Below are 26239 nucleotides of genomic sequence, written 5' to 3'. Positions count from 1 at the left end.
AATGTTGTCCTCAACAGTACCTTATTATAATTTTAAAAAACAATTAAATGACGGGTTATATTAGATTATAACAGAATTTTCAAGAGAACGTCGAACCCAACCACTGCATGGAACTGTAGATGTTACTGTACATTCCAAAGTTTCAAGAATAAAACGGATGTTCTACTAATGGACAAGAAGTCATAAGACTTTTTGGGATGACAGATTTAATGTGGGAATGAGGAGGAGTGTACAGGGCCAATAGAAAGTCATGATACCCTTTTGAAATAGTCACTTTTTTTTGGTTTTACAGCCTGAAAGGATAATACATAAAAATATATATATTTTTCCAGTGTGATTTACACATTTTGCCTTACAACATTCAAGTGGATTTTTTTCAGAATTTCTGTAAATTAATAAAAAATGAAAAACTAGAATAACAGCGTTGGAAAATTGATTTAATCCTTTATGGAGGCACCTTCTGCTTTAATTACAGCATCAGTCTGTTTGGATCTGGCTCTACCAGCTTTGTGCACCTAGACTGGAGAATATTTCCTCTACTTTTCAGTTCAGTCAGATTCTGTGGCGAGTGGTGAAGGACTGCACTCTTCAGGTCCATCCACAGATGTTCTGTAGGATTCAGGTCAGGGCTCTGACTGGGCCACTCTAGAACATTCACCTTCCCGTCCTTTAGCCACTGTGTTGTTTTTATGCAGGTGTGTTTTGGGTCGTTGTCATGTTGTAAGGTGAACCACCTGCCCATTTTCAAGTGTCTAACAGAGGGACAAGGGTTTTCCTCAAGAATTTGGGTGGACTTGGCAGCATCCATTTTTTTTCAGAAGAGGCTTCTTTCTCCCCACCCTGCCACATGTATAGAGTGTGGTCTTTACCTACTCTGTAAAGTGTCCTGAGATAACTTTTGTTATGATTTGGCACTATAAATAAAATTGAATTGAATTGAATGTAGAACTTGTGAAATTGTTGTGAAACCAACCTCTGCTATTTAGAATTGTAACTCCTTCAAGGTCACCATTGGCCTCTTGGTAGCTTCCCTGATCAATCTTTTCCTGGCTAGGTCATCCAGTTTGGAGGGGCGGCCCGATGTAGACCAGGTCTGGGTGGCTCCATATGCCTTCCACTACTGGACAATACTCTGAACGGTCCTCAGAGGGAGAGTTAAAGCCTTTGAAATCTTTTTAGATCCTTCTCCTAACTTGTGCCCATCCACAACTTTATCCTGGAGCTCTTTCTAAAGCATCTTTCCAACCATGGTGAATTCTTAGTGTTACCATGCACTACTAGGTGTGGAGTCCTCAAGGAACGGCAGATTTTATTCTGAAGTCAAATCAAAGGAACGGCTGATTTTATTCTTCAGTAAAATCTAAAACACCACAGGTGATTTCAGGTGGAGGCCAATTAACTTGGTGTGTGATCTGGAAGGTGATCGATTAAACCTGAGAATGTTTATAACGGTTATTCTAAAGGGACTCATCATTTTTTCAACACTGCTATTCTAGTTTTTCATTTCTTTATTAATTTTCAGAATTAAAAAAAAAAAAAATCACTTGAATATTGTAAGGCAAAATGTGTTAATCAAGCTGGAAAAATATATATTTTATGTATTATGATTTTAGGCTGCAAAACAAAAAAAGTGACTATTTCATGACTTTCTATAGACGCTGTATGTGACGCAGACCTTGCGTTGACATTGTTTTGTCAAACTGCTGTTTTAGAGGTCAGGAATGGACTCAAGCTCCATGATGCAGTGAAGACAACAAGCTTGGACAGCATCTCACGATACCAGCCCAGTTCTCCCCCTGCCCAGCCCCTCCGCTAGTGTCAACAGAGAGCTGCACACTGAAGAGTCAGCGCCATGTCCTGCCTGTGACATACATGTCTCGCTATCAGAGAGCACGGCAGCTGGGCTGGTTACTGTGCGGGGGTGCACCGGTGGCTCTTGTAGGTCCCCAGGTGGCGGAAGCTGCGTCCACACTGCTGGCAGCAGTAGGGCGTGGCCCCGCTGTGGATCCTCTGGTGGGTGTACAGGTTTCCCAGCTCTTTAAAGCGCCGGCCACACTGTGGACAGGCGTACGGGCTCTCACCGGTGTGCACCCGCTGGTGTCTCTTGAGTCCAGATAACACCGAGAAACCTTTCCCGCACTGGGGGCAGGGGAAAGGGCTCTGGGCGCCACTGTGCACCAGCCTGTGGCTTTTTAAGCGGGCTGCGTGGCGGAACCTCTCCCCGCACTCTGGACACATGAAGGGCTTCTCTCCAGTGTGGATGCGCTGGTGCTGCCGCAAGTTGCCAAGGTAGTTAAAACGGCGGCCGCAGTCCCCACACTCGTACCCCCCCTCGATTTTAATCTCCTTTTTCAGGGGCCCCCCTCCCCGCAAGACGCCACCACCAGCCCCTACTCCAGTGTCGTCCTCGTTCTGCCCCCCTCCGCCCCTCCTGGAGTCACTGCTGCCGTCTCCCATGGCAGTTGCAGCTGAGCAGGTGGACTGCAGGGCCTGGAGAGCCTGGGCACCAGCAGAGTCCGAGTGTATCAGTTTGACATGCTCCTCTAGGAACACAGAGTCGGGGCAGAAGGTTCCGCACAGAGAGCAGATGTAGGTGTGGCCGGGAAACTGCTGGCCTGAAACCACAAACCAACATTATTTAATCTTTTGCAGTACAGATCCAACCAACACATCACACACCATGCTTTAGTCACAAACACTGTCAGCTGTCTCGCTCTAAGACTCACATCACCGACCAATGTACGAATCCAGATTCCTTAGTCTGATGTTTTTACATAAATATGTAATAGGCCAAAACAGCCAAAATGAATGAATTAATTAGTAACAGAAACAGTTCCATAAAGAGATCCAGCAGAGCCCATATTTTATTGTCTCCCAGAGTTGGACATACAGGCGGAGCTTGGCGTGAAGTAACTTAGTTGAGCTACAGTTCAGGGAAATTGCTTTGGAATACATTTTAGCAAATTTAATTCTAGATCCAGGTATCTGGATTAGAACTGAAGTGAAAAAATGGGTCGTGCGTCTCTAGTGTAAGGTTGTTTCTGGTTTCTTTACATTTCCCCAATTGATCTGTCATGTGTCCTATAGATGAGCATAGATTCAGATGACACAAAATATAGCATTAATAGAATTTCTTTATATATGATTTGAACAGGAACTACTAGTGAATAGACTCTCAAAGCCCCTAAAATCACATCTTTTTTTAGATTATTTTTGGGCAGTTTTTCAAGTCTTCTATTATATAGAACAGACAGGAAATGGAGTGAGAGACAGAGGGGGAGACATGCAGCAAAGGGCTGCTGGTCGGAGTCAAACCCGCAGCCGCTGCCTCTAGGACCTTAGGTCTTTATATGGGACGACTGCTCTAACCACTCAGCCACCGGCCGCTCTGGTTCAAACAAGTGTTTAAAAATAATAGTGGATGGACATGTGGTGGAAGTGACACAGTAGCCAGGGGTCAGGATGTTGTCCTGCTGTTGTTTGTTTCATTCTGAATATGCTCTTTTTGTGTGTTTTAAATGTTGAGCTGTGTGCGGTGAAAGCTGGAATGTTTCTGTTTAACGTAAAGTTCATTGAGACAGAACGGGGTAGGACTCCATCTAAGTCATGGGATATTAGTTTATGTTGTTGGGAGTTTTTTCTGTATGACTGACTGCTGTTGATTTGATTTTAATAACAAAAATTACTTTATTAAGGTCACAATTCTATAATGCACTCATGATGCTGCAGAGAACAGCGTCAGGGTCAGTGTAGCTCCGGTCTGGTGTGAGAGGTGACCACAGGACACACAACAGGATGATTTAATTTCAAAAATGTAAATATTTAGGCTCAAATCATATTGTGTTTTATATTTATTTATTTATATTTTTATATTATGTTGAAAATCAAGCATTTTTCAAGGAGTGTATTCAAATTCAAGAATATATTCCTAACCTGGAAAACATAACGTTTCTAATATATTATTTTCCGATCTTCCAAGACGTTTTTAGGAACCCTGAAAAAAGGATGGTGTATTTGTCTGCGCAACTGTCTATTTACAGGATTTCTTGCCATAAATAAAGGTAGAGTTTTAAACACAGACAATAACACAAAATCATTTCTATTCTAATTTTCTTGTGTTACTTTTTAATATTTGTTATATCATAAAATGAGATAAAACTTGGCATAATGATGTACAGTATACAAAGTAAAATAAATATACTGTAGAGACAAAATAGCATTGAAAAATGTCCAGGACCACCGGTATGTACAACCTCCCTGTGGTCCCTTCATTCCAACCCACCTGCCACAGGCCTGTCTGCGTTGCCCTCCAGGGGACTCTGTCCCTCCCCTGGAGAGCTCTGGGGCTCCATGGAGAACTCGGAAGGCTGGGTGTGCGACAGCGGGGCCTGGGCCTGCTCCAGTCCGCCCCTCTCCCTTCTCAATGACTCATCTTCCTCCTCATCATCATCCTCATCATCATCATCCTCCTCCGTCTCACCGGTTGGGGTGTTCCCGCACTCAGGCTCCTTCATGACTGGGAAAAATATGGTCACATAAAACTTGAGATGCGTGAATTTACTCTTCATGTCTTTTACAATTCCATCAGACACTTTTCGCTTATTGGCATTTCATGGAGGCCACTTCATGGTGAAAAAGATGAAAAGTTAGCAGTGATTAAAAAAAGGCCTCTTCTTGCTCTATTTAGTAATCCCTGAATCAGTTTGGACAACTAATGGTAAATGGACTTGTACTTATATAGCACCTTTCTAGTCTTCTGACTACTCAAGGCGCTTTCACAGTGTGTGTCAAATTCACCCATTCACACAGACATTCACACTGATGGCTGTGGACATCTAACATGTAATCTAACCATTCACACCACATTTACACCCATGCAGCAGCACGAGGAGCAATTTGGGGTTCAGTGTCTTGCCCAAGGACACTTCGACATGTGGTCCGGGGGAGGTGTGGATCAAACCACCGATCTTTCGAATGGAGGACGACCCACTCTTCCACTGAGTGAGTGTGTTTCATAACTACAATACAGATTACCCTTGTTTGTACACAATAAAGAAATCAAGTGGATAAAATCCTTTTCGGCTGCCATATTGCGAGATAGTCCATTATGTCTAAAATCTATTAAAGCATTGAAAGCGACTTCAGTATATTGCTGCCACCATGACATAAACACAATCCCTGTTCTAATGAATGAACACATAACATTACTGTGTGTAATAAGGAGAAAGCTTCATTGCGTACACAGTAAAGTGATATGTCATTGTAACAGTTATAAGTTATAATGTGAGAATTGTGTTAAGAAGTTATTCAGACCAGTTTCTCGAACAACTAACTTTTTGGTCGTGGCGGCAGCAATGTCTCTTTTTTCCCCAAGCAAAGCAAATATTATAGAAAACTCCAATAATCCATAAAGCAGTCTTCCTCTGTGAGTCGCATAACAGGCTAGTACTACAGTATGACATATCCTATGTATGTAAGATTTACAATCGCAGCAGCCTCACATTGTAGGTCATATCGCCAAGCCCTCATTCATAGTCATAATTTGACGTACTGTTAATAATGTACGAGCCTCTGTACACAGCTTGATGGACATCACAGCATCCCTGACATCCATCTACACAGTCTCACCTTTAACAACCTGATTGCATCTGTTTTCTCGCATGAACCAAATTTGGTTTATCACATTATTTTGACATATCCATCCGCCTGCTTTGCCTTTAGAGTGTCACGGTGTCTGGAGCTGATTTCAAGCTTGGAACACATCACAGGGCTGAGACAATAAACTGTTCAAAAGAAAATAATGGATGTAGCTACCTTGACATCACGCACTGGTTTGTGGACTGCTACTTTGCAGCCAAGGGCATTTACAATTAAGCTCACGGCTAATTTGGTTACGCATTTGCTAAGCTTCTTTTCTGACAGGTCGCATCGTAGCCCCACTTCAAAGCATCCCGTGCATTTTGGGCTATTATTTAAACTGTCAATCTATCTGCCACGTTGGCATTTAGCCAACAAGACCACACGACACTGAGCAAGTTTGGTGTGTTGTTGAGCAATCAGGTAGCCTGTTGTTGCTAAGGAATCCCCACCATTATCTTGGACTTTCAAAATAAAAATTGGAAGAAGAAGAAGAAAAATAAAAAATGTGGCGGTGTTTTGCTGGCGTGATGAGGCCGCTGGCTGCAACAGAACAAAAAGAGGATGAGGAGGAAGATTAAAAAACTAAAAAAAGATGTTTTAATACAAAGTGGAAAGTTATGGCGAGGTTCACGACTGGCTTGTGTATGATGCCACAACAGAGGAGATGCACCGTGGGGATCATCGTGTGTTTGGAGAGAGGAGGAAGCAGAGGGGAGAGTCTGCTCCTCCTCCTCCTCTTCAAGGACTCAGAGCCTCAGTCTGTGCTCTGAGCTCTGGGAAAGGGTTTTTAATCAGTGTCTGACCTCCACATTACAGTCTAATGGAGTTTTTAGTCAAAATAGTCAAAATATGTCTTATCTTGAAAAGCAACATAAACTTAGTCATATGTAATATTGTAATGTTTATTGTTAATCTAAATTTTTTTAAAACCTGTTGAACCTGGGTATCTAATGATACTACAGTGACACAGAAACAGTGACTAATGATTGCAGTTGGGTGTTAACTGAGTAAATGAGACTATCAGTGATATGATTGGCTGTTTGTATTTCTGTTATTTTCTATTCTAAATGCTGCCACACCAGCTCAGACACAGCTGGAAGTCCTTATGTAGGTCTAGTCATTAAGGAGATTAAGTTGGTTAATAACTCAACAGCACTTTAATGTGCTGTTGAGTTATTAACTCAAGTTGTTCACCTGTATTTAAGGCACAAAACTAATTTGTCTGGTTAAAAAAACACTGTGGCAGGCGGCCAAAACAGTTCACTTCAGGCCCTGGTGGTAATTATTAGTTTAAGCCTACATTGTTGAAACGGAGCAGCAAACGTTGGTAGCAGAAGAACAAGTTAGTGTCCTGCAGCTGATCTCTGAGCGTGAGGAGAGGAGAAGACAAGAGAAAAGCGACTCTAAATGACAGCAAAACACAGCAGAGACGCTCTCACTGAGCTGAAGTACAAAAACTGTGCTGCTACACGTGTCTTTAGGTGAAATCAAAAGCTTTTTTTTAATTATTATTATTATTCGAATACCAAAATTGAAAACCGAATACCTGCCCAACAAACATTTCCGTATGCGAACATTCAAATAATTGGGTCCAGCCCTAGACATTAGACAGAATGAGGGTTTAAAGCACTGGCTTCACTTTTCAGACCCGGAAGCTACGTCCATTTTTTATTTTTCTTTATAGTCTATGGTTCATAACCCAGAACATTTTTGTTATGGGGTTGCTGTGCTAACCACTACCCCATTTTTTTCTTTTTACATTATCAAAATATCGTGTTAAAATATGATAATTAGCCAATGACTTATTACCTCATAGTTTTGACTTCGCAAGGATCTTTTATTATTTATTATCATTATTATTATTTATCATCATTCCTAACTTTTCATCCATTTTGCCGGCTGCAATTACAGACGCACCAATCCCATACCTGGATCAGATATCAGCTCTGATATTGACTCATCAGCTGGATCAGATATGGGATGAATGAGGCTGATCCAGTCATTTCTTTTTTATAGATATCATAAACACTAATACAGCAATTACAGCGATCTAGTCACTTTAATTCTATGTTTGCAACAGTGGTTAGGTTTTATATTCCATTTGAAAATATCTGGTTGCAGTGCACTTTACATGGAAGTGTTAGTTATTTCTTTTTGCTGCTAACGTACACTTTCTTATTTGTTAATAAATAATATTAACTACATATATATGTGTGTTAATTTGTTACCTTTTTATAACAAGGCTAAATGTTTTTTACAAGCCTGATGCCTTCACTCACATGGCAAAGTATACGCTTCATTCATTCAACAGTAGGATCGGATCGGGTATCGGCCGATACAGCCCAGGTATCGGATTGGATCTGACAAAACTGGATGGTGCATCCCTAGCTGCAATGATCTTCCACATCTATTCACAGTGCATGTCAACGGGTCGAGCCTGTGCCTCCAGCTGTGTGTTTACCTTTCAGCTCTGAAGAGTACTCCATCGGTGCTATCCACTCGTAGTCATACATCCGTTTGCTGCCGGAGGGGAGCATACTGAAGAGGACATCTGTGGTGGACTCGGAGTCTCCGTGCCCTTGCCCGGAGCCGGCCATGCCGCTGTCTGGCCACAGGTTGAGAGAGTGCGGGTCCGGATCTTGGCGAGCCTCCCTGTCGCCACTGGCTTGGCTGCTCTGGTCTCCGTCCATTTCAGCACACCCCCTCGAGTTCTTGTCTTTCATCAGGTAGTCGCAGATAGCGTCTATGTTCTCCTTCTTCACCCCGGGCATGACAGCCTTGGCTCTCCTGGGGTCGACACTATTGTGTTTGCTGCCGGCGCTGAAGTCGTGTTTCTTGAAACCAGCATCTGCAGACGGCTCCATGGTCGTAACGACTGGGAAAGGGTCCCGACCGTCCCTGTGGGCTGGGTCCAGTCTCGCCTTTAACGCTTCGATTTCTTCGGTTTTCTCGCGCAGCTCCATTTTCAGGACTCGTATCCTGATGCTGACCATTTTGCGGATCTCGGACAGCGCTGTCTCCAGCACCACGGTGATGTTTCTGCCCAGGTGTTCGGTGATGTCGCTGACCGAGCACAGCAGCTCCTCGTCGTGCTCCAGCTCCAGAAAATCGCCGTCGGCTCGGCTCGCTGACCCGGGAGGCTCCATGAAGGCGCCGTGGAGTTCAGGAGACAGGCTCGTTTCGGCGAAACTGTGGTTTCTTTTGCGACTCATGTATCAGCCTGTTCGGGAGCTCTTTTTCCCGGGGAGTTGGGCTAGCTAAAAGCTACTCAGCAAGCTAATGTTTGGAGAGTGGGTGATGCTGAAAGACAGCGAAGGGTCTGTCGGCGCGAGTGCGGGTAACACCGGATGTAACAGGAATCTGTCTTCAAAACAAAAGCATGATTTCAACAACTGACTCGCTATAGCTGGTCAATCGGACTTTTGTTTTGAAAAGAGTAAATGGAGGTATCCTTTGTGATTGTAGTTCTCACGGTTTACTTGACATCGCTTGACACACACAACCATGTACACAAGAGAGTTGCAGTAATGGCTGAATTCGGCAGAGTTTAGAACTACTTTCAGAAGTAGCGCCCTCTACAGTATGGAACCTGTGAATGGTAAATGGTCGTGTATAGCGCCTTTCTAGTCTTCTGACTATTCAAGGCACTTTCACACATTCACACAGACATTCACACAGATGGCAGTGGACATCTACTCACCATCTAATCTAATCCAACCATTCACACCACATTCACACACCCAAGCGCAGCACAAGGAGCAATTTGGAGTTCAGTGTCTTGCACAAGGACACTTGCTGGGCATTACTGTTATTATTACATTACTATGCTGGGCATTGAATCGAACAGAGGACGACCCACTCTTATACTGAGCCACAGCCACCCTGAGATTTTAATTGAGCTTCCTTATTCATGTGCAGGTTGAGAATGCGTTGAACTGTGACGGTTATATTGATTGATTGATTGATTGATTGATTGATTGATTGATTGATTGATTGATTGATTGATTGATCTGAATTTTTATTTCGGACATGTAAAAAAATAATAATAATAATGTTTCACAAATTAGAAAGCATAATTAGACACATGAATGATGAACATTTGCTGAAAAGAAAAGCATGTTCGAAAGGAGTGGGAAGAAGTTTGCACTTATCAAGTCCCGCCCCTTCTCTATCACTCATTTTAATTAAGCTTCCTTATTCATAATTATTATTATTTCCATTTTCGTTTATTATTTCTTATTATATAAATATATTATTTTAACGTATCCAAATCTAACCTTTTCTATAAATAAAATGCATTACTTACTTTATATAGATATATCGCTAGGCTGCCTACTTTTTATTACAGCACATTTAATATATATTTATCTTAACATCAGTATTTGTAATAATCATTTTCTAATTTTTTTCCAGTATATATTTTGTTATATAGATCAATAATAATCCATTTAAAAATTCCTGTTTGCACGTGTTTATAATTTCTGTTTGATAATACAGATACACGTTAGTAACCTATTAATAGACGAGCTCAAGTCACGGCAGCTGATCGTAAACTGAATGGAACTGAATCAAACCGAATAAACACAAAGGGCAACACAGACACCACGGGACAACAGGAAAATTATCACTACCTCTTGACACTTTTGCACGCCACCTTTGTGCAGCACTTTAGCCTATTTTATCGAATACTTTTGGTTTTACTACTAGAAACTCCTTTCTCATGAGGCTAAGTAGCAGCAGCTGTTTTCAGAGAAAAAGCTCTAATAGCCAACTGTACACTGCAGAGAGATACAGTAGGAGACGCGTAGTTGGTGATGAAAGTGGAGCATTTAGCCGCTAAAGACACAGATATGTTTCTCAGGAGCTGGTGGGATCAAAAAAAGAGCTGAAACAGAGAGAGAGTATATTGGACCTAGGGCCTGTTCACTCAAAGGCAAGTTTTCCTGTAACCGCACAACTTTAGTATCGTTTTGGCCAACCATCTACACGCAGCCGGCATTATCTGACCCTGAAAACAGGATCTATTGTAACCAGGTCCCAGAGTGGGAAGATTTGAAAACGCCCCCCGTGGTGTTGTCGTCTCGAAGGTGAAACCTCATACTTTGTTGAACAATGCTGTCATCGCCCCACCTCCGACCTCTAACCCCGCGGCATCACATAACAACAACAACAGTGCTGCTGCGTGAGAGGAGAGAGACGGACCCAGAGACTGTTTACTGAACTGGACTCTGAGCCACATGCATGGGACTGAATTAGACCGACCACAGATTTCTCTCTTTCCCTGATGCTCTGAATAAGGAGCTAAACTGCTCTCTAGTCTCTGTTTCTAAATCCAGTTCTAAGAAGGTGTGAAAAGTCTCTAAATGTAGTGAGTGAGTGCCCGCCTGTGAGTGCTTTGGGTAGGGGAAGGGGCTCCCAGCAGCTCCCTCTGCTTGTTGAGGACACTAACTGCAGAGTGATTGGTGCATCAGAGTCCAAAACAGCACAAAAGTCTCCACTAACACCAGAAACAGGGACACTTTTCTCTCTAGGATGGAGGAGGATTTGGGAAGTCTCGAGATTTGGAGAGAAACTCTCCGGTGTTTGTATTCTCCACAGTGTCTCCCCGTCTCTTCTTCTCCGTTGTTGGTGTATTTTTGTGGCAGTTACAGCGCCACATCCAGGCCTGGCACGTGAACTACAGCGTTTGGAGTCGGTTTCACTGGTCAGTGTGGACGGAAAACTTTTTAACAACGACGGAGGAAAAAAAGATTGTTTTCAATTGCGTGGACGGGCCCTTATAGTGCGTTACATTACCTTGGACGTCGAAACATCCAAGTTGGCAGCGTTCCAGTTACAAAGTCGTTAAACCATTATATTGAACAGGTTAGCTTAGCGATTGTTAGAAAGACTGGGAACTCGTAAATTCCGACTTCAGGGGGCGTTCCAGTTGAAATTTCCAACTGCAAACTTCCAGAACATGTGCTAAAGTGCTCTCTTGGAGCTTAATCGCGTGCTAAAGTGCACTCTTGGAGCTAAAACGTGTGCTAAAGTGCCCTCTTGAAGCTAAAATGCGTGCTAAAGTGCCCTCTAGGGGCCAAAACGTGTGCTAAAGTGCCCTCTTGGGGCTAAAACGTGTGCTAAAGTGCACTCTAGGAGCTAAAACGTGTGCTAAAGTGCCCTTCAGGAGCCAAAAAGTGTGCTAAAGTGCTCTCTTGGAGCTAAAACGTGTGCTAAAGTGCTCTCTTGGAGCTAAACCGTGTACTAGAGTGCCCTCTTGGAGCCAAATCGTGTGCTAAAGTGCTCTCTTGGAGCTAAAACATGTGCTAAAGTGCCCTCTTGGAGCCGAAAACGTGTGCTAAAGTGTCTGGAGCTAAAATATGTGCTAAAGTGTCCTCTTGGAACCGACTTCCGAGTTCATCTGTACCGGCACATCACTTTCATCGGGAGGACACAAACATGACTCCAAATGAATGCCAAAATATGATGATGCAGCTTTAAATGAATCCTTCATTTGTGATATCTTTAAGGTAACTAACTGCACAGTACCTTAAAAAAAAAGGAGAATTCAAAGCCGGGATCATACTTTGAGGGTCTCACACGCCCATATAATACAAAAGACTCCCGTACATTAAACCACTTAGTCATCTGACAACAAGTGTTTGTGGAGTAAAAGTGTAATAAAGGAGTATATGACATCGCGCGGAATATGTCAGTGCTGAGCCACCACGTATCTCGTGATTCCCTCCCTGTGATCGACTGTTATAAATTCCTGAGTGGCTCCGGTTTTAGAACAACACTGCTGCTGCTCGGCTGCAATTCGGGGCCGACAGAGGAACTGGCTGGAGGAAAGGAAATGCTGAGTCTGTTCCTGGGATGTTTGAGGGAAAACACACTCTGGATTAAACAGTCACCCTAACCCACACACAACCAAAAAGAGAGGCAAGCATTTAGCCAATGTTTAAGGAAAGAGTGTAAGAAAAATACAAGAGTTGTTTGGTTACGTTTAGGGGATACGGCTCTAGCTGACCAGAGCATGACTAAAGTGTAGCCCCGTGTCCCTCTGTCCCATTCAGAGATTTGGTAATGGAAGGAGCTTTATTTGTTCAGTGAGTGATTATTAACCTGAAAACTGCACACTTGAATTTAGAGGAGAGATTGTAGGAACGTTTTCGACTTGAATCTCACAGAAAGAAAAGGGTGGATCTCGCTATTTGAATTTAGGTTCAGTTGTACAACTTGCAGTACTGAATATAAATTAAACAGAATTAATCAAACAAACAGAATCAATGTGATGAGGGCTCAGGCCTTTCTAGTGCAGTACATGATGGTAAGGAGTTTGAGTCAAGGTATCCTGACCAATACAGGAAATACAGTGCAAATATCTTCAAAATAAAACATATTTGTAGCACATTTTCTATCCCACTATGGCACACACGTGCCACAAACATGATTGTTACAAATGTTGCACTCAACTTCATACTCCAGTTTTATATACTGAGCAATGAAATACTGAGAAACAAACAAAGACGTTACATACATTAACTATTATTTTTTTCATTCATTAACACAGATATGTACACAGATTCATGAACATTATCCTGCTAAATAAATAATAATTTAACAAATAAACAAAAAATCCTGAATAATGTGAATAAGACCATAAATGAGAAAAAGAGATAGAAAATATATAACATTTAATAATACTTCATAAAATATTATATCATAGTATAATCTGTCATCTCTCAGCATCTGTGGTAGTTCCTGTTACTGTCATTTAAAATGATTATTGATCACATTTAAATAAATTGAATCTTCCTCCAAGTTCACAACTTTTTGAAGGGGTAGGCCTATTATTAATCTGTGTTTTTTCTCCTTGGCTGATTTTATTATTGTGGTTAGGGATTATGGCTGATTATAACAAAACAGACTATATTAAACAAGCATTACATTAGATGGCGGCTAATCAATAGCGTACAGAGCACGTATTCATCATGTACTGCAAATACAACAAACATTATTAAGGCCTACTTTATTCAGGTCTGTCCAACAATATATTAAAACAATCTCCATAAAAATATTCAAACATCTTCGATTAAATTATAATTAACTTCGACTAATGGGCTTTAGATCACAGTAAAAGTTGTGAGGGTACTATAGGTCAGCCGAGGGCAAACCTTTTTTATCAGTGGGACTTTTATTTTGAAAGGAGAAAGCAGGACAGTAACTTTGGACAGCTTCACTCTCAGGCTCTTATTCTGGCACAGAAGTTGTGTCGGCCAGCGTGCAGAAGCGTGATGGTGAAGTGTTGACCGATCACCGGGGAACGGGGAGACTGCCTCTAATTGGACATGTCAGACAAGTCGGACCGAGACACCAGCGGCCAAGGGTCCCGGAGAAAGGTCTCCACAGACGGCCAGCAGCACCGGGAGGTGGCGGAGAAATCACACCGACACAGCAGAATGTCAATGGGTAGGCTCCTGGTATAACTTCTCATATTCTAATACTTTTAACAATAGGATCTTCAGTGCCAGATAGATGTGACAGGCTTTTCATTTATGTAATATTGATAGGCTATACAATTATTTTGTGGATCTTAAAAGTTAGCTGTGTTAACTTTTTATTTTATTCTTATTATAATAAGAATACGAATAAGAATAACTGGTAAGGGGGGAAATGATGGAAATGGGTGAAAATTATAAATTGATGGATTACAATTATTATTTTTGCCATCCCTGAATGTCCACCCTAATAATTATTAAGTGATACATTTAATTTCACTCAGAAGTGAGATTTTCAAAACAGTTGACAAACACAGACCTACAGTAAACTGAAGGTTTCTGGACCAAATTACACATTTTGTTTGGGAAATGACACTAAAACAACAAAACTTATTTCACATTTATTATTTCAATCATTATTCAGTGGACAACAAAACAAAAATACAATCATCAACATGAGCTGGTTTCATTTGAGCTATATTGTGTTGAAAGTATGTGTAAAAACAAGATCACATCATGAACGTCTCCAAAGATGATTTTTACTAGAGATAACAAACCGGGCTGCATTCACATACACTTTTTTTACCATCTCCCTTTTTTTACACTGCCCTGCCGAAATATTATTAAAAATATGTTTTTTTAAAAAGAGAGATACATTTTCTAAGAACGTTTTCATCATTCATCTTATTCCTGTGTGCAGGTCTTTCTGTGTCCATGACCTGTGGTTGACATGTAAAACTACAGTAGACACCTAGACTGGACACATTCATTCATTATGACTTAGCTTTTATACTGCATCATTCTTCTCAAAGAATCAACGGAGAATTTCACCTAAATTTAAAAAAGGCTATTCAAAACATATTCTTATTGTGCCGCATCTAAAGTGCCCTTTTGGAGCCAAAGCGTGTGCTAAAGTACCCTCTTGGAGCCAAAACGTGTGCTAAAGTGCCTTCTATAGGAGCCAAAACGTGTGCTAAAGTGCCCTCTTGGAGCCAAAACGTGTACTAAAGTGCCCTCTTGGAGCTAAAACATGTGCTAAAGTGCCCTCTTGGAGCCAAAACGTGTACTAAAGTGCCCTCTTGGAGCTAAAACTTGTGCTAAAGTGTCCTCTTGGAGCCAAAACTTGTACTAAAGTGCCCTCTTGGAGCCAAAACGTGTGCTAAAGTGCCCTCTATAGGAGCCAAAATGTGTGTTAAAGTGCCCTCTTGGACCAAAACGTGTGCTAAAGTGCCCTCTTGCAGCCAAAACGTGTCCTTAAGTGCCCTCTAGTAGTCAAAACGTGTGCTTAAGTGCCCTCCAGAAGTCAAAATCTTTGCTAAATTGCCCTCTTGGACCAAAACCTGTGCTAAAGCGCCCCCTTGGACCAAAATGTGTGCTAAAGTGCCTTCTTGGACCAAAAACTTGTACTAAAGTGGCCTGTAGGAGCCAAAACGTGTGCTAAAGTGCCCTCTTGGAGCTAAAACGTGTGCTATAGTGCCCTCTTGGAGCCAAAACATGCACTAAAGTGCCCTCTTGGAGCTACAACGTGTGCAAAAGTGCCCTCTTGGAGCCAAAACCTGTGCTAAAGTGCCCTCTTGGAGCCAAAACACGTGCTAAAGTGCCCTCTTGGGCCAAAAGGTGTGCTGAAGTGCCCTCTTGGAGCTAAAACGTGTGGTAAAGTGCCCCTTTTGGAGCCAAAACGTGTGCTAAATTGCCCTCTAGAAGTCAAAACATGTGCTAAAGTGCCCTCTTGGACCAAAACGTGTGCTAAAGTGCCCTCCAGAAGTCAAAAGGTGTGCTAAATTTCCCTCTTGGAGCCAAAACGTGTACTAAAGTGCCCTGTAGGAGCCAAAACGTGTGCCTCAAGTACCCACTTAGAGCAAAAACGTGTGCTATAGTGCCCTCTTGGAGCCAAAACATGCACTTAAGTGCCCTCTTGGAGCTAAAACATGTGCTAAAGTGCCCTCTGGGAGCCAAAACGTGTGCTAAAGTGCCCTCTTGGGAGCCAAAATGTGTGCTAAAGTTCTCTCTTGGAGCCAAAACACGTGCTAAAGTGCCCTCTTGGGAGCCGAAACGTGTGCTAAAGTGCCCTCTTTGAGCCAAAACGTGTGTTAAAATGCCCCCTTGGAAGCCAAAACGCGTGCTAAAGTGCTCTCTTGGAGCCAAAGGTGTGCTAAAGTGCCCTCTTGGAGCCAAAACGTGTGCTAAAGTGCCCTCTTGGAGCCAAAACACATGCTAAAGTTCCCTCTTGGAACCAAAACTTGTGCTAAAGTACCTTCTTGGAGCCAAAACACGTGCTAAAGTGCCCTCTTGGAGCTGAAACTTGTGCTAATATGCCCCCTTGGAGCCAAAATGTGTGCAAAAGTGCCCTCTTGGAGCTAAAAATTGTGCTTAAGTGCCCTCTTGGAGCCAAAAAGTGTGCTAAAGTGCCCTCTTGGAAGCTAAAACGTGTCTTAAAGTGACCTCTTGTACCAAAATGTGTGCAAAAGTGCCCTCTTGGAGCTAAATGTGAGCTAAACTGCCCTATTGGTAGCCAAAACATGTGCTAAAGTGCCTTCTTGGAGCCAAAACGTGTGCTAAAGTGCCCCCTTGGAAGCTAAAACATGTGTTAAAGTGCCCTCTTGGACCAAAATGTGTGAAAAGTGCCCTCTTGGTGCTAAATGTGAGCTAAATTTCCCTATTGGGAGCCAAAACGTGTGCTAAAGTGCCCTCTTGGAGCAAAGAAGTCTGCTAAAGTGCCCTCTTCGAGCTAAAACATGTGCTAAAGTGCCCTCTTGGAGCCAAAACGCGTGTTAAAGTGCCCTCTTGGAGCCAAAACGTGTGCTAAAGTGCTCTCTTGGAGCCAAAACACATGCTAAAGTGCCCTCTTGGGAGCCAAAACGTGTGCTAAAATTCCCTCTTGGAACTAAAACGTGTGCTAAAGAGCCCTCTTGGAGGCAAAACATGTGCTAAAGTGCTCTCCAGGAGCCAAAACACGTGCTAAAGTGCCCTCTTGGGAGACAAAACGTGTGCTAAAATTCCCTCTTGGAGCTAAAACGCGTGCTTATGTGCCCTCTTGGACCAAAACGTGTGCTAAAGTACCCCCTTGGAGCCAAACGTGTGCTAAAGTGCCCTCTTAGAGCCAAAACACGTGCTAAAGTGCCCTCTTGGGAGCTGAAATGTGTGCTAAAGTGCTCTCTTGGAGCTGAAACTTGTGCTAAAGTGCTCTCTTGGAGCCAAAGCACGTGCTAAAGTGCCCTCTTTGAGCCAAAACGTGTGCTAAAATTCCCTCTTGGAGCTAAAACCTGTGCTAAAGTGCCCTCTTTGAGCCAAAACGTGTGCTAAAGTGCCCTCTTGGAGCTAAAACTTGTGCTAAAGTGCCCTCTTGGAGCCAAAATGCGTGCAAAAGTGTCCTCTTGGAGCTGAAACGTGTGCTAAAGTGCTCTCTTGGAGCTGAAACTTGTGCTAAAATGCTATCTTGGAGCCAAAACGTGTGCTAAAGTGCCCTCTTTGAGCCAAAACGTGTGCTAAAATTCCCTCTTGGAGCTAAAACCTGTGCTAAAGTGCCCTCTTTGAGCCAAAATGCGTGCAAAAGTGTCCTCTTGGAGCTGAAACGTGTGCTAAAGTGCTCTCTTGGAGCTGAAACTTGTGCTAAAATGCTATCTTGGAGCCAAAACGTGTGCTAAAGTGCCCTCTTTGAGCCAAAACGTGTGCTAAAATTCCCTCTTGGAGCTAAAACCTGTGCTAAAGTGCCCTCTTTGAGCCAAAACGTGTGCTTAAGTGCCCTCTTGGAGCTAAAACTTGTGCTAAAGTGCCCTCTTGGAGCCAAAACGTGTGCTAAAGTGCTCTCTTGGGAGCAAAAACTTCTGCTAAAAGTCCCTCTTGGAGCTAAAACGTGTGCTAAAGTGCCTTCTTGGAGCCAAAATGTGTGCAAAAGTGTCCTCTTGGAGCTGAAACGTGTGCTAAAGTGCTCTCTTGGAGCTGAAACTTGTGCCAAAATGGTCTCTTGGAGCCAAAACGTGTGCTAAGGTGCCCTTTTGGAGCCAAAACACGTGCTAAAGTGCCCTCTTGGAGCCAAAATGTGTGCAAAAGTGCCCTATAGGGAGCCAAAACGTGTGCTAAAGTGCCCTCTTGGAGCCAAAATATGTGCTAAAGTGCCCTGTTGGAGCCAAAAAATGCCCTTAAGTGCTCTCTTGGGAGCCAAAACGTGTGCTAAAGTGCTCTCTTGGAAGCTAAAACGTGTGCAAAAGTGTCCTCTTGGAGCTAAAACGCGTGTTAAAGTGCCCTCTTGGACCAAAATGTGTGCAAAAGTTCCCTCTTGGAGCTAAATGTGAGCTAAATTGCCCTATAGGGAGCCAAAACGTGTGCTAAAGTGCCCTCTTGGAGCCAAAATATTTGCTAAAGTGCCCTCTTGGAGCTAAAACGTGTGCTATAGTGCCCTCTTGGATCCAAAACATGCACTTAAGTGCCCTCTTGGAGCTAAATGTGCGCTAAATTGTCCTATTGGGAGCCAAAACGTGTGCTAAAGTGCCCTCTTGGAGCAAAAATCGCTGCTAAAGTGCCCTCTTGGAGCTAAAACATGTGCTAATGTGCCTTCTTGGAGCTAAAACGTGTGCTAAAATGCCCTTTTGGAGCCAAAACGTCTGCTAAAGTGCCCTCTTGGATCCAAAACATGAACTAAAGTGCCCTCTTGGAGCTAAAACGTGTGCTAAAGTGCCCTCTTGGAACCAAAACGTTCCTAAAGTTCTCTCTTGGAGCCAAAACACGTGCTAAAGTTCCCTCTTTGGAGCCAAAACGTGTGCAAAAGTGTCCTCTTGGAGCTAAAACGTGTGCTTAAGTGCCCTCTTGTAGCCAAAACATGCCCTAAAGTGCTCCCTTTTGAGCGAAAACGTGTGCTAAAGTGCCCTCTTGGAAGCTAAAACGTGTGTTAAAGTGCCCTCTTGGACTAAAATGTGTGCAAAAGTGCTCTATTGAAGCCAAAACGTGTGCTTAAGGGCCCTCTTTGAACCAAAACATGCCCTATAGTGTCCTCTTGGAGCCAAAACGTGTGCTAAAGATCCCTCTTGAAGCTAAAAAGTTTGTTAAAGTGCCCTCTTGGGCTAATACGTGTGTTTAAGTGCCCTCTTGGAGCCAAAACGTTGCTAAAGCTCTCTCTTGGAGCCAAAACACGTGCTAAAGTGCCCTCTCGGAGCCAAAACTCGTGCTAAAGTTCCCTCTTGTGAGCTGAAACTTGTGCAAAAGTGCCCTCTTGGAGCTAAAACGTGTGCTAAAGTTCCCTCTTGGAGCCAAAATGTGTGCTAAAGTCCCCTTTTTGAGCCAAAACGTGTGCTAAAATGCCCCCTTGGAAGCCAAAACGCGTGCTAAAGTACCCTCTTCTAGCTAAAACATGTGCTAAAGTTCCCTCATGGACCCAAAACACGTGCTAAAGAGTCCTCTTGGGAGCCAAAACGTGTGCTAAAGTGCCCACTTGGAGCTAAAACGTGTGCTTATGTGCCCCCTTGGAGCCAAAATGTGTGCAAAAGTGCCCCTTTGAGCTAAAACGCGTGCTTAAGATCCCTCTTGGACCAAAACATGTGCTGAAGTACCCTCTTGGAGCTAAAACCTGTGCTAAAGTGCCCTCTTTGAGCCAAAACGTGTACTAAAGTGCCCTGTATGAGCCAAAACGTGTGCTAAAGTGCCCTCTTGGATTAAAGACGTGTGCTATAGTGCCCTGTTGGAGCCAAAAAATGCCCTAAAGTGCTCTCTTGGGAGCCAAAACGTGTGCTAAAGTGCTCTCTTGGAAGCTAAAACGTGTGTTAAAGTGCTCTCTTGGAAGCTAAAACGTGTGTTAAAGTGCCCTCTTGGACTAAAATGTGTGCAAAACTGCCCTATTCGAGCCAAAACGTGTGCTTAAGTCCCCTCTTTAAACCAAAACATGCCCTTAAGTGCCCTCTTTGAGCAAAAACGTGTGCTAAAGTACCCTCTTGGAAGCTAAATCGTGTGTTAAAGTGCCCTCTTGGACTAAAACGTGTGCTTAAGTGTTTTCTTGGAGCCAAAATGTTGTTAAAGTGCTCTCTTGGAGCCAAAACACGTGCTAAAGTGCACTCTTGGGAGCCAAAACGTGTGTTAAAATTCCCTCTTGGAGCCAAAATGTGTGCAAAAGTGGCCTTTGGGAGCTAAAACGCGTGCTAAAGTGCCCTCTTGGACCAAAACATGTACTAAAGTGCCCTGTGTGAGCCAAAACGTGTGCTAAAGTGCCCTCTTGGAGCAAAGACGTGTGCTATAGTGCCCTCTTGGAAGCTAAAACGTGTGTTAAAGTTCCCTCTTTGACAAAAATATGTGCAAAAGTGCCCTATTCGAGCCAAAACGTGTGCTTAAGTGCCCCCTTTGAACCAAAACATGCCCTAAAGTGCCCTCTTGGAGCTAAAACCTGTGATAAAGTGCCCTCTTTGAGCCAAAACGTGTACTAAAGTGCCCTGTATGAGCCAAAACGTGTGCTTAAGTCCCCTCTTTAAACCAAAACATGCACTTAAGTGCCCCCTTGGAGCAAAAACGTGTGCTAAAGTGCCCTCTTGGAAGCTAAAACGTGTGTTAAAGTGCCCTCTTGAACTAAAACGTGTGCTTAAGTGCCTTCTTGGAGCCAAAACATGTGCAAAAGTGCCCTCTTGAAAGCTAAAACGTGTATTAAAGTGCCCTCTTGGTCCAAAATGTGTGCAAAAGTTCCCTCTTGGAGCTAAATATGAGCTAAATTGCCCTATAGGGAGCCAAAACGTGTGCTAAAGTGCCCTCTTGGAGCCAAAATATGTGCTAAAGTGCCCTCTTGGAGCTAAAACGTGTGCTAAAGTGCCCTCTTGGTGCCAAAACGTTCCTAAGGTGCTCTCTTGGAGCCCAAACACGTGCTAAAGTTCCCTTTTGGGAGCCAAAACGTGTGCAAAAGTGTCCTCTTGGAGCTAAAACGTGTGCTTAGGTTCCCTGTATGAGCCAAAACTTGTGTTAAAGTGCCCTTTTGTAGCCAAAACATGCCCTAAATAGCTCCCTTGGGAGCGAAAACGTGTGCTAAAGTGCCCTCTTGGAAGCTAAAACGTGTGTTAAAGTGCCCTCTTGGACTAAAATGTGTGCAAAAGTGCTTTATTGGAGCCAAAACGTGTGCTTAAGGGCCCTCTTTGAACCAAAACATGCCCTAAAGTGTCCTCTTGGAGCAAAAACGTGTGCTAAAGTGCCCTCTTGAAGCTAAAAAGTTTGTTAAAGTGCCCTCTCGGACTAAAACGTGTGTTTAAGTGCCCTCTTGGAGCCAAAACGTTGCTAAAGCTCTCTCTTGGAGCCAAAACATGTGCTAAAGTGCCCTCTCAGAGCCAAAACTCGTGCTAAAGTTCCCTCTTGGGAGCTGAAACGTGTGCAAAAGTGCCCTCTTGGAGCTAAAACGTGTGCTAAAGTTCCCTCATGGACCCAAAACACGTGCTAAAGAGTCCTCTTGGGAGCCAAAACGTGTGCTAAAGTGCCCACTTGGAGCTAAAACGTGTGCTTATGTGCCCCCTTGGAGCCAAAATGTGTGCAAAAGTGCCCTTTTGGAGCTAAAACGCGTGCTTAAGATCCCTCTTGGACCAAAACATGTGCTGAAGTACCCTCTTGGAGCTAAAACCTGTGCTAAAGTGCCCCCTTTGAGCCAAAACGTGTACTAAAGTGCCCTGTATGAGCCAAATCGTGTGCTTAAGTCCCCTCTTTAAACCAAAACATGCACTTAAGTGCCCCCTTGGAGCAAAAACGTGTGCTAAAGTACCCTCTTGGAAGCTAAATCGTGTGTTAAAGTGCCCTCTTGGAAGCTAAAACGTGTGTTAAAGTGCCCTCTTGGACTAAAATGTGTGCAAAAGTGCTTTATTGGAGCCAAAACGTGTGCTTTAGGGCCCTCTTTGAACCAAAACATGCCCTAAAGTGTCCTCTTGGAGCAAAAACATGTGCTAAAGTGCCCTCTTGAAGCTAAAAAGTTTGTTAAAGTGCCCTCTTGGACTAAAACGTGTGTTTAAGTGCCCTCTTGGAGCCAAAACGTTGCTAAAGCTCTCTCTTGGAGCCAAAACACGTGCTAAAGTGCCCTCTCAGAGCCAAAACTTGTGCTAAAGTTCCCTCTTGGGAGCTGAAACGTGTGCAAAAGTGCCCTCTTGGAGCTAAAACGTGTGCTAAAGTTCCCTCTCGGAGCCAAAATGTGTGCTAAAGTCCCCTTTTTGAACCAAAACGTGTGCTAAAATGCCCCCTTGGAAGCCAAAACGCGTGCATAAGTACCCTCTTCTAGCTAAAACATGTGCTAAAGTGCCCTCATGGACCCAAAACACATGCTAAAGAGTCCTCTTGGGAGCCAAAACGTGTGCTAAAGTGCCCACTTGGAGCTAAAACGTGTGCTTATGTGCCCCCTTGGAGCCAAAATGTGTGCAAAAGTGCCCTTTTGGAGCTAAAACGCGTGCTTAAGATCCCTCTTGGACCAAAACATGTGCTGAAGTACCCTCTTGGAGCTAAAACCTGTGCTAAAGTGCCCTCTTTGAGCCAAAAAGTGTACTAAAGTGCCCTGTATGAGCAAAAACGTGTGCTTAAGTCCCCTCTTTAAACCAAAACATGCACTTAAGTGCCCCCTTGGAGCAAAAACGTGTGCTAAAGTACCCTCTTGGAAGCTAAATCGTGTGTTAAAGTGCCCTCTTGGACTAAAACGTGTGCTTAAGTGTTTTCTTGGAGCCAAAACGTTGTTAAAGTGCTCTCTTGGGAGACAAAATGTGTGCAAAAGTGCTTGATTGGAGCCAAAACGTGTGCTTAAGGGCCCTCTTTGAACCAAAACATGCCCTAAAGTGTCCTCTTGGAGCAAAAACGTGTGCTAAAGTGCCCTCTTGAAGCTAAAAAGTTTGTTAAAGTGCCCTCTTGGACTAAAACGTGTGCTTAAGTGTTTTCTTGGAGCCAAAATGTTGTTAAAGTGCTCTCTTGGGAGACAAAATGTGTGCAAAAGTGCTTTATTGGAGCCAAAACGTGTGCTTAAGGGCCCTCTTTGAACCAAAACATGCCCTAAAGTGTCCTCTTGGAGCAAAAACGTGTGCTAAAGTGCCCTCTTGAAGCTAAAAAGTTTGTTAAAGTGCCCTCTTGGACCAAAACATGTGTTTAAGTGCCCTCTTGGAGCCAAAACGTTGCTAAAGCTCTCTCTTGGAGCCAAAACACGTGCTAAAGTGCCCTCTCAGAGCCAAAACTCGTGCTAAAGTTCCCTCTTGGGAGCTGAAACGTGTGCAAAAGTGCCCTCTTGGAGCCAAAACGTGTGCTAAAGTTCCCTTTTGGAGCCAAAACGCGTGCTAAAGTACCCTCTTCTAGCTAAAACATGTGCTAAAGTGCCCTCATGGACCCAAAACACATGCTAAAGAGTCCTCTTGGGAGCCAAAACATGTGCTAAAGTGCCCACTTGGAGCTAAAACGTGTGCTTATGTGCCCCCTTGGAGCCAAAATGTGTGCAAAAGTGCCCTTTTGGAGCTAAAACGCGTGCTTAAGATCCTTCTTGGACCAAAACATGTGCTGAAGTACCCTCTTGGAGCTAAAACCTGTGCTAAAGTGCCCTCTTTGAGCCAAAACGTGTACTAAAGTGCCCTGTATGAGCCAAAACGTGTGCTTAAGTCCCCTCTTTAAACCAAAACATGCACTTAAGTGCCCCCTTGGAGCAAAAACGTGTGCTAAAGTACCCTCTTGGAAGCTAAATTGTGTGTTAAAGTGCCCTCTTGGACTAAAACGTGTGCTTAAGTGTTTTCTTGGAGCCAAAACGTTGTTAAAGTGCTCTCTTGGGAGACAAAATGTGTGCAAAAGTGCCCTTTTGGAGCTAAAACGCGTGCTTAAGTGCCCTCTTGGACCAAAACATGTGTTGAAGTGCCCTCTTGGAGCTAAAACCTGTGCTAAAGTGCCCTCTTGGAGCCAAAACATGTACTAAAGTGCCCTGTGTGAGCCAAAACGTGTGCTAAAGTGCCCTTTTGGAGCAAAGACGTGTGCTATAGTGCCCTCTTGGAAGCTAAAACGTGTGTTAAAGTGCCCTCTTTGACTAAAATATGTGCAAAAGTGCCCTATTCGAGCCAAAACGTGTGCTTAAGTGCCCTCTTTGAACCAAAACATGCCCTAAAGTGCCCTCTTGGAGCAAAAACGTGTGCTAAAGTGCCCTCATGGACCCAAAACACGTGCTAAAGAGTCCTCTTGGGAGCCAAAACGTGTGCTAAAGTGCCCACTTCGAGCTAAAACGTGTGCTTATGTGCCCCCTTGGAGCCAAAATGTTTGCAAAAGTGCCCTTTTGGAGCTAAAACGCGTGCTTAAGATCCCTCTTGGACCAAAACATGTGCTGAAGTAACCCTCTTGGAGCTAAAACCTGTGATAAAGTGCCCTCTTTGAGCCAAAACGTGTACTAAAGTGCCCTGTATGAGCCAAAACGTGTGCTTAAGTCCCCTCTTTAAACCAAAACATGCACTTAAGTGCCCCCTTGGAGCAAAAACGTGTGCTAAAGTACCCTCTTGGAAGCTAAATCGTGTGTTAAAGTGCCCTCTTGGACTAAAACGTGTGCTTAAGTGTTTTCTTGGAGCCAAAACGTTGTTAAAGTGCTCTCTTGGGAGACAAAATATGTGCAAAAGTGCCCTTTTGGAGCTAAAACGCGTGCTTAAGTGCCCTCTTGGACCAAAACATGTGTTGAAGTGCCCTCTTGGAGCTAAAACCTGTGCTAAAGTGCCCTCTTGGAGCCAAAACATGTACTAAAGTGCCCTGTGTGAGCCAAAACGTGTGCTAAAGTGCCCTTTTGGAGCAAAGACGTGTGCTATAGTGCCCTCTTGGAAGCTATAACGTGTGTTAAAGTGCCCTCTTTGACTAAAATATGTGCAAAAGTGCCCACTTCGAGCCAAAACGTGTGCTTAAGTGCCCTCTTTGAACCAAAACATGCCCTAAAGTGCCCTCTTGGAGCAAAAACGTGTGCTAAAGTCCCCTCTTGGAAGCTAAAACGTGTGTTAAAGTGCCCTCTTGGACCAAAATGTGTGCAAAAGTTCCCTCTTGGAGCTAAATGTGAGCTAAATTGCCCTATAGGGAGCCAAAACGTGTGCTAAAGTGCCCTCTTGGAGCCAAAATATGTGCTAAAGCGCCCTGTTGGAGCCAAAAAATGCCCTAAAGTGCTCTCTTGGGAGCCAAAACGTCTGCTAAAGTGCCCTCTTGGAAGCTAAAACGTGTGCAAAAGTGTCCTCTTGGAGCTAAAACGCGTGTTAAATTGCCCTCTTGGACCAAAATGTGTGCAAAAGTTCCCTCTTGGAGCTAAATGTGAGCTAAATTGCCCTATAGGGAGCCAAAACGTGTGCTAAAGTGCCCTCTTGGAGCCAAAATATGTGCTAAAGTGCCCTCTTGGAGCTAAAACGTGTACTAAAGTGCCCTTTTGGAGCCAAAACGTGTGCTAAAGTGCCCTCTTGAAGCTAAAAAGTTTGTTAAAGTGCCCTCTTGGACTAAAACGTGTGTTTAAGTCCCCTCTTGGAGCCAAAACGTTGCTAAAGCTCTCTCTTGGAGCCAAAACACGTGCTAAAGTGCCCTCTCAGGGCCAAAACTCGTGCTAAAGTTCCCTCTTGGGAGCTGAAACGTGTGCAAAAGTGCCCTCTTGGAGCTAAAACGTGTGCTAAAGTTCCCTCTTGGAGCCAAAATGTGTGCTAAAGTCTCCTTTTTGAACCAAAACGTGTGCTAAAATGCCCCCTTGGAAGCCAAAATGTGTGCTAAAGTACCCTCTTCTAGCTAAAACATGTGCTAAAGTGCCCTCATGGACCCAAAACACATGCTAAAGAGTCCTCTTGGGAGCCAAAACGTGTGCTAAAGTGCCCACTTGGAGCTAAAACGTGTGCTTATGTGCCCCCTTGGAGCCAAAATGTGTGCAAAAGTGCCCTTTTGGAGCTAAAACGCGTGCTTAAGATCCTTCTTGGACCAAAACATGTGCTGAAGTACCCTCTTGGAGCTAAAACCTGTGCTAAAGTGCCCTCTTTTAGCCAAAACGTGTACTAAAGTGCCCTGTATGAGCCAAAACGTGTGCTTAGGTCCCCTCTTTAAACCAAAACATGCACTTAAGTGCCCCCTTGGAGCAAAAACGTGTGCTAAAGTACCCTCTTGGAAGCTAAATCGTGTGTTAAAGTGCCCTCTTGGACTAAAACGTGTGCTTAAGTGTTTTC

At 43.7% G+C, this 26239-nt stretch overlaps 2 protein-coding genes across 2 annotated transcripts in view; one reads left to right on the top strand and one right to left on the bottom strand.

Annotated features, from left to right (window-relative positions):
- Window positions 1–1571: 1571 nt before the first annotated feature.
- znf16l (zinc finger protein 16 like) lies at window positions 1572–8852 on the bottom strand (the record flags this gene model as incomplete). Its single annotated transcript, XM_083937492.1, has 3 exons — window positions 1572–2615; window positions 4283–4516; window positions 8102–8852. 3 exons carry the CDS (start codon window positions 8850–8852, stop codon window positions 1909–1911), a joined length of 1692 nt encoding a protein of 563 aa, XP_083793618.1. The 3' UTR covers window positions 1572–1908.
- Window positions 8853–13970: 5118 nt separating this feature from the next.
- The window catches only part of sh3tc1 (SH3 domain and tetratricopeptide repeats 1), a gene marked incomplete at both ends in the record, with an annotated part of 108780 nt that continues 96511 nt past the window's right edge, over window positions 13971–26239 (top strand). The window contains one exon of the mRNA XM_083937289.1: window positions 13971–14091. Within this exon, the coding sequence (XP_083793415.1) occupies window positions 13971–14091 (121 nt within the window). The remainder of the gene's footprint in view (window positions 14092–26239) is intronic.

This window comes from Echiichthys vipera, assembly GCF_963691815.1.
Source record: "Echiichthys vipera genome assembly, chromosome: 22".
NCBI classification, from domain to species: Eukaryota; Metazoa; Chordata; class Actinopteri; order Perciformes; family Trachinidae; genus Echiichthys; species Echiichthys vipera.
This window is presented reverse-complemented; position numbering and strand designations above follow the sequence as displayed.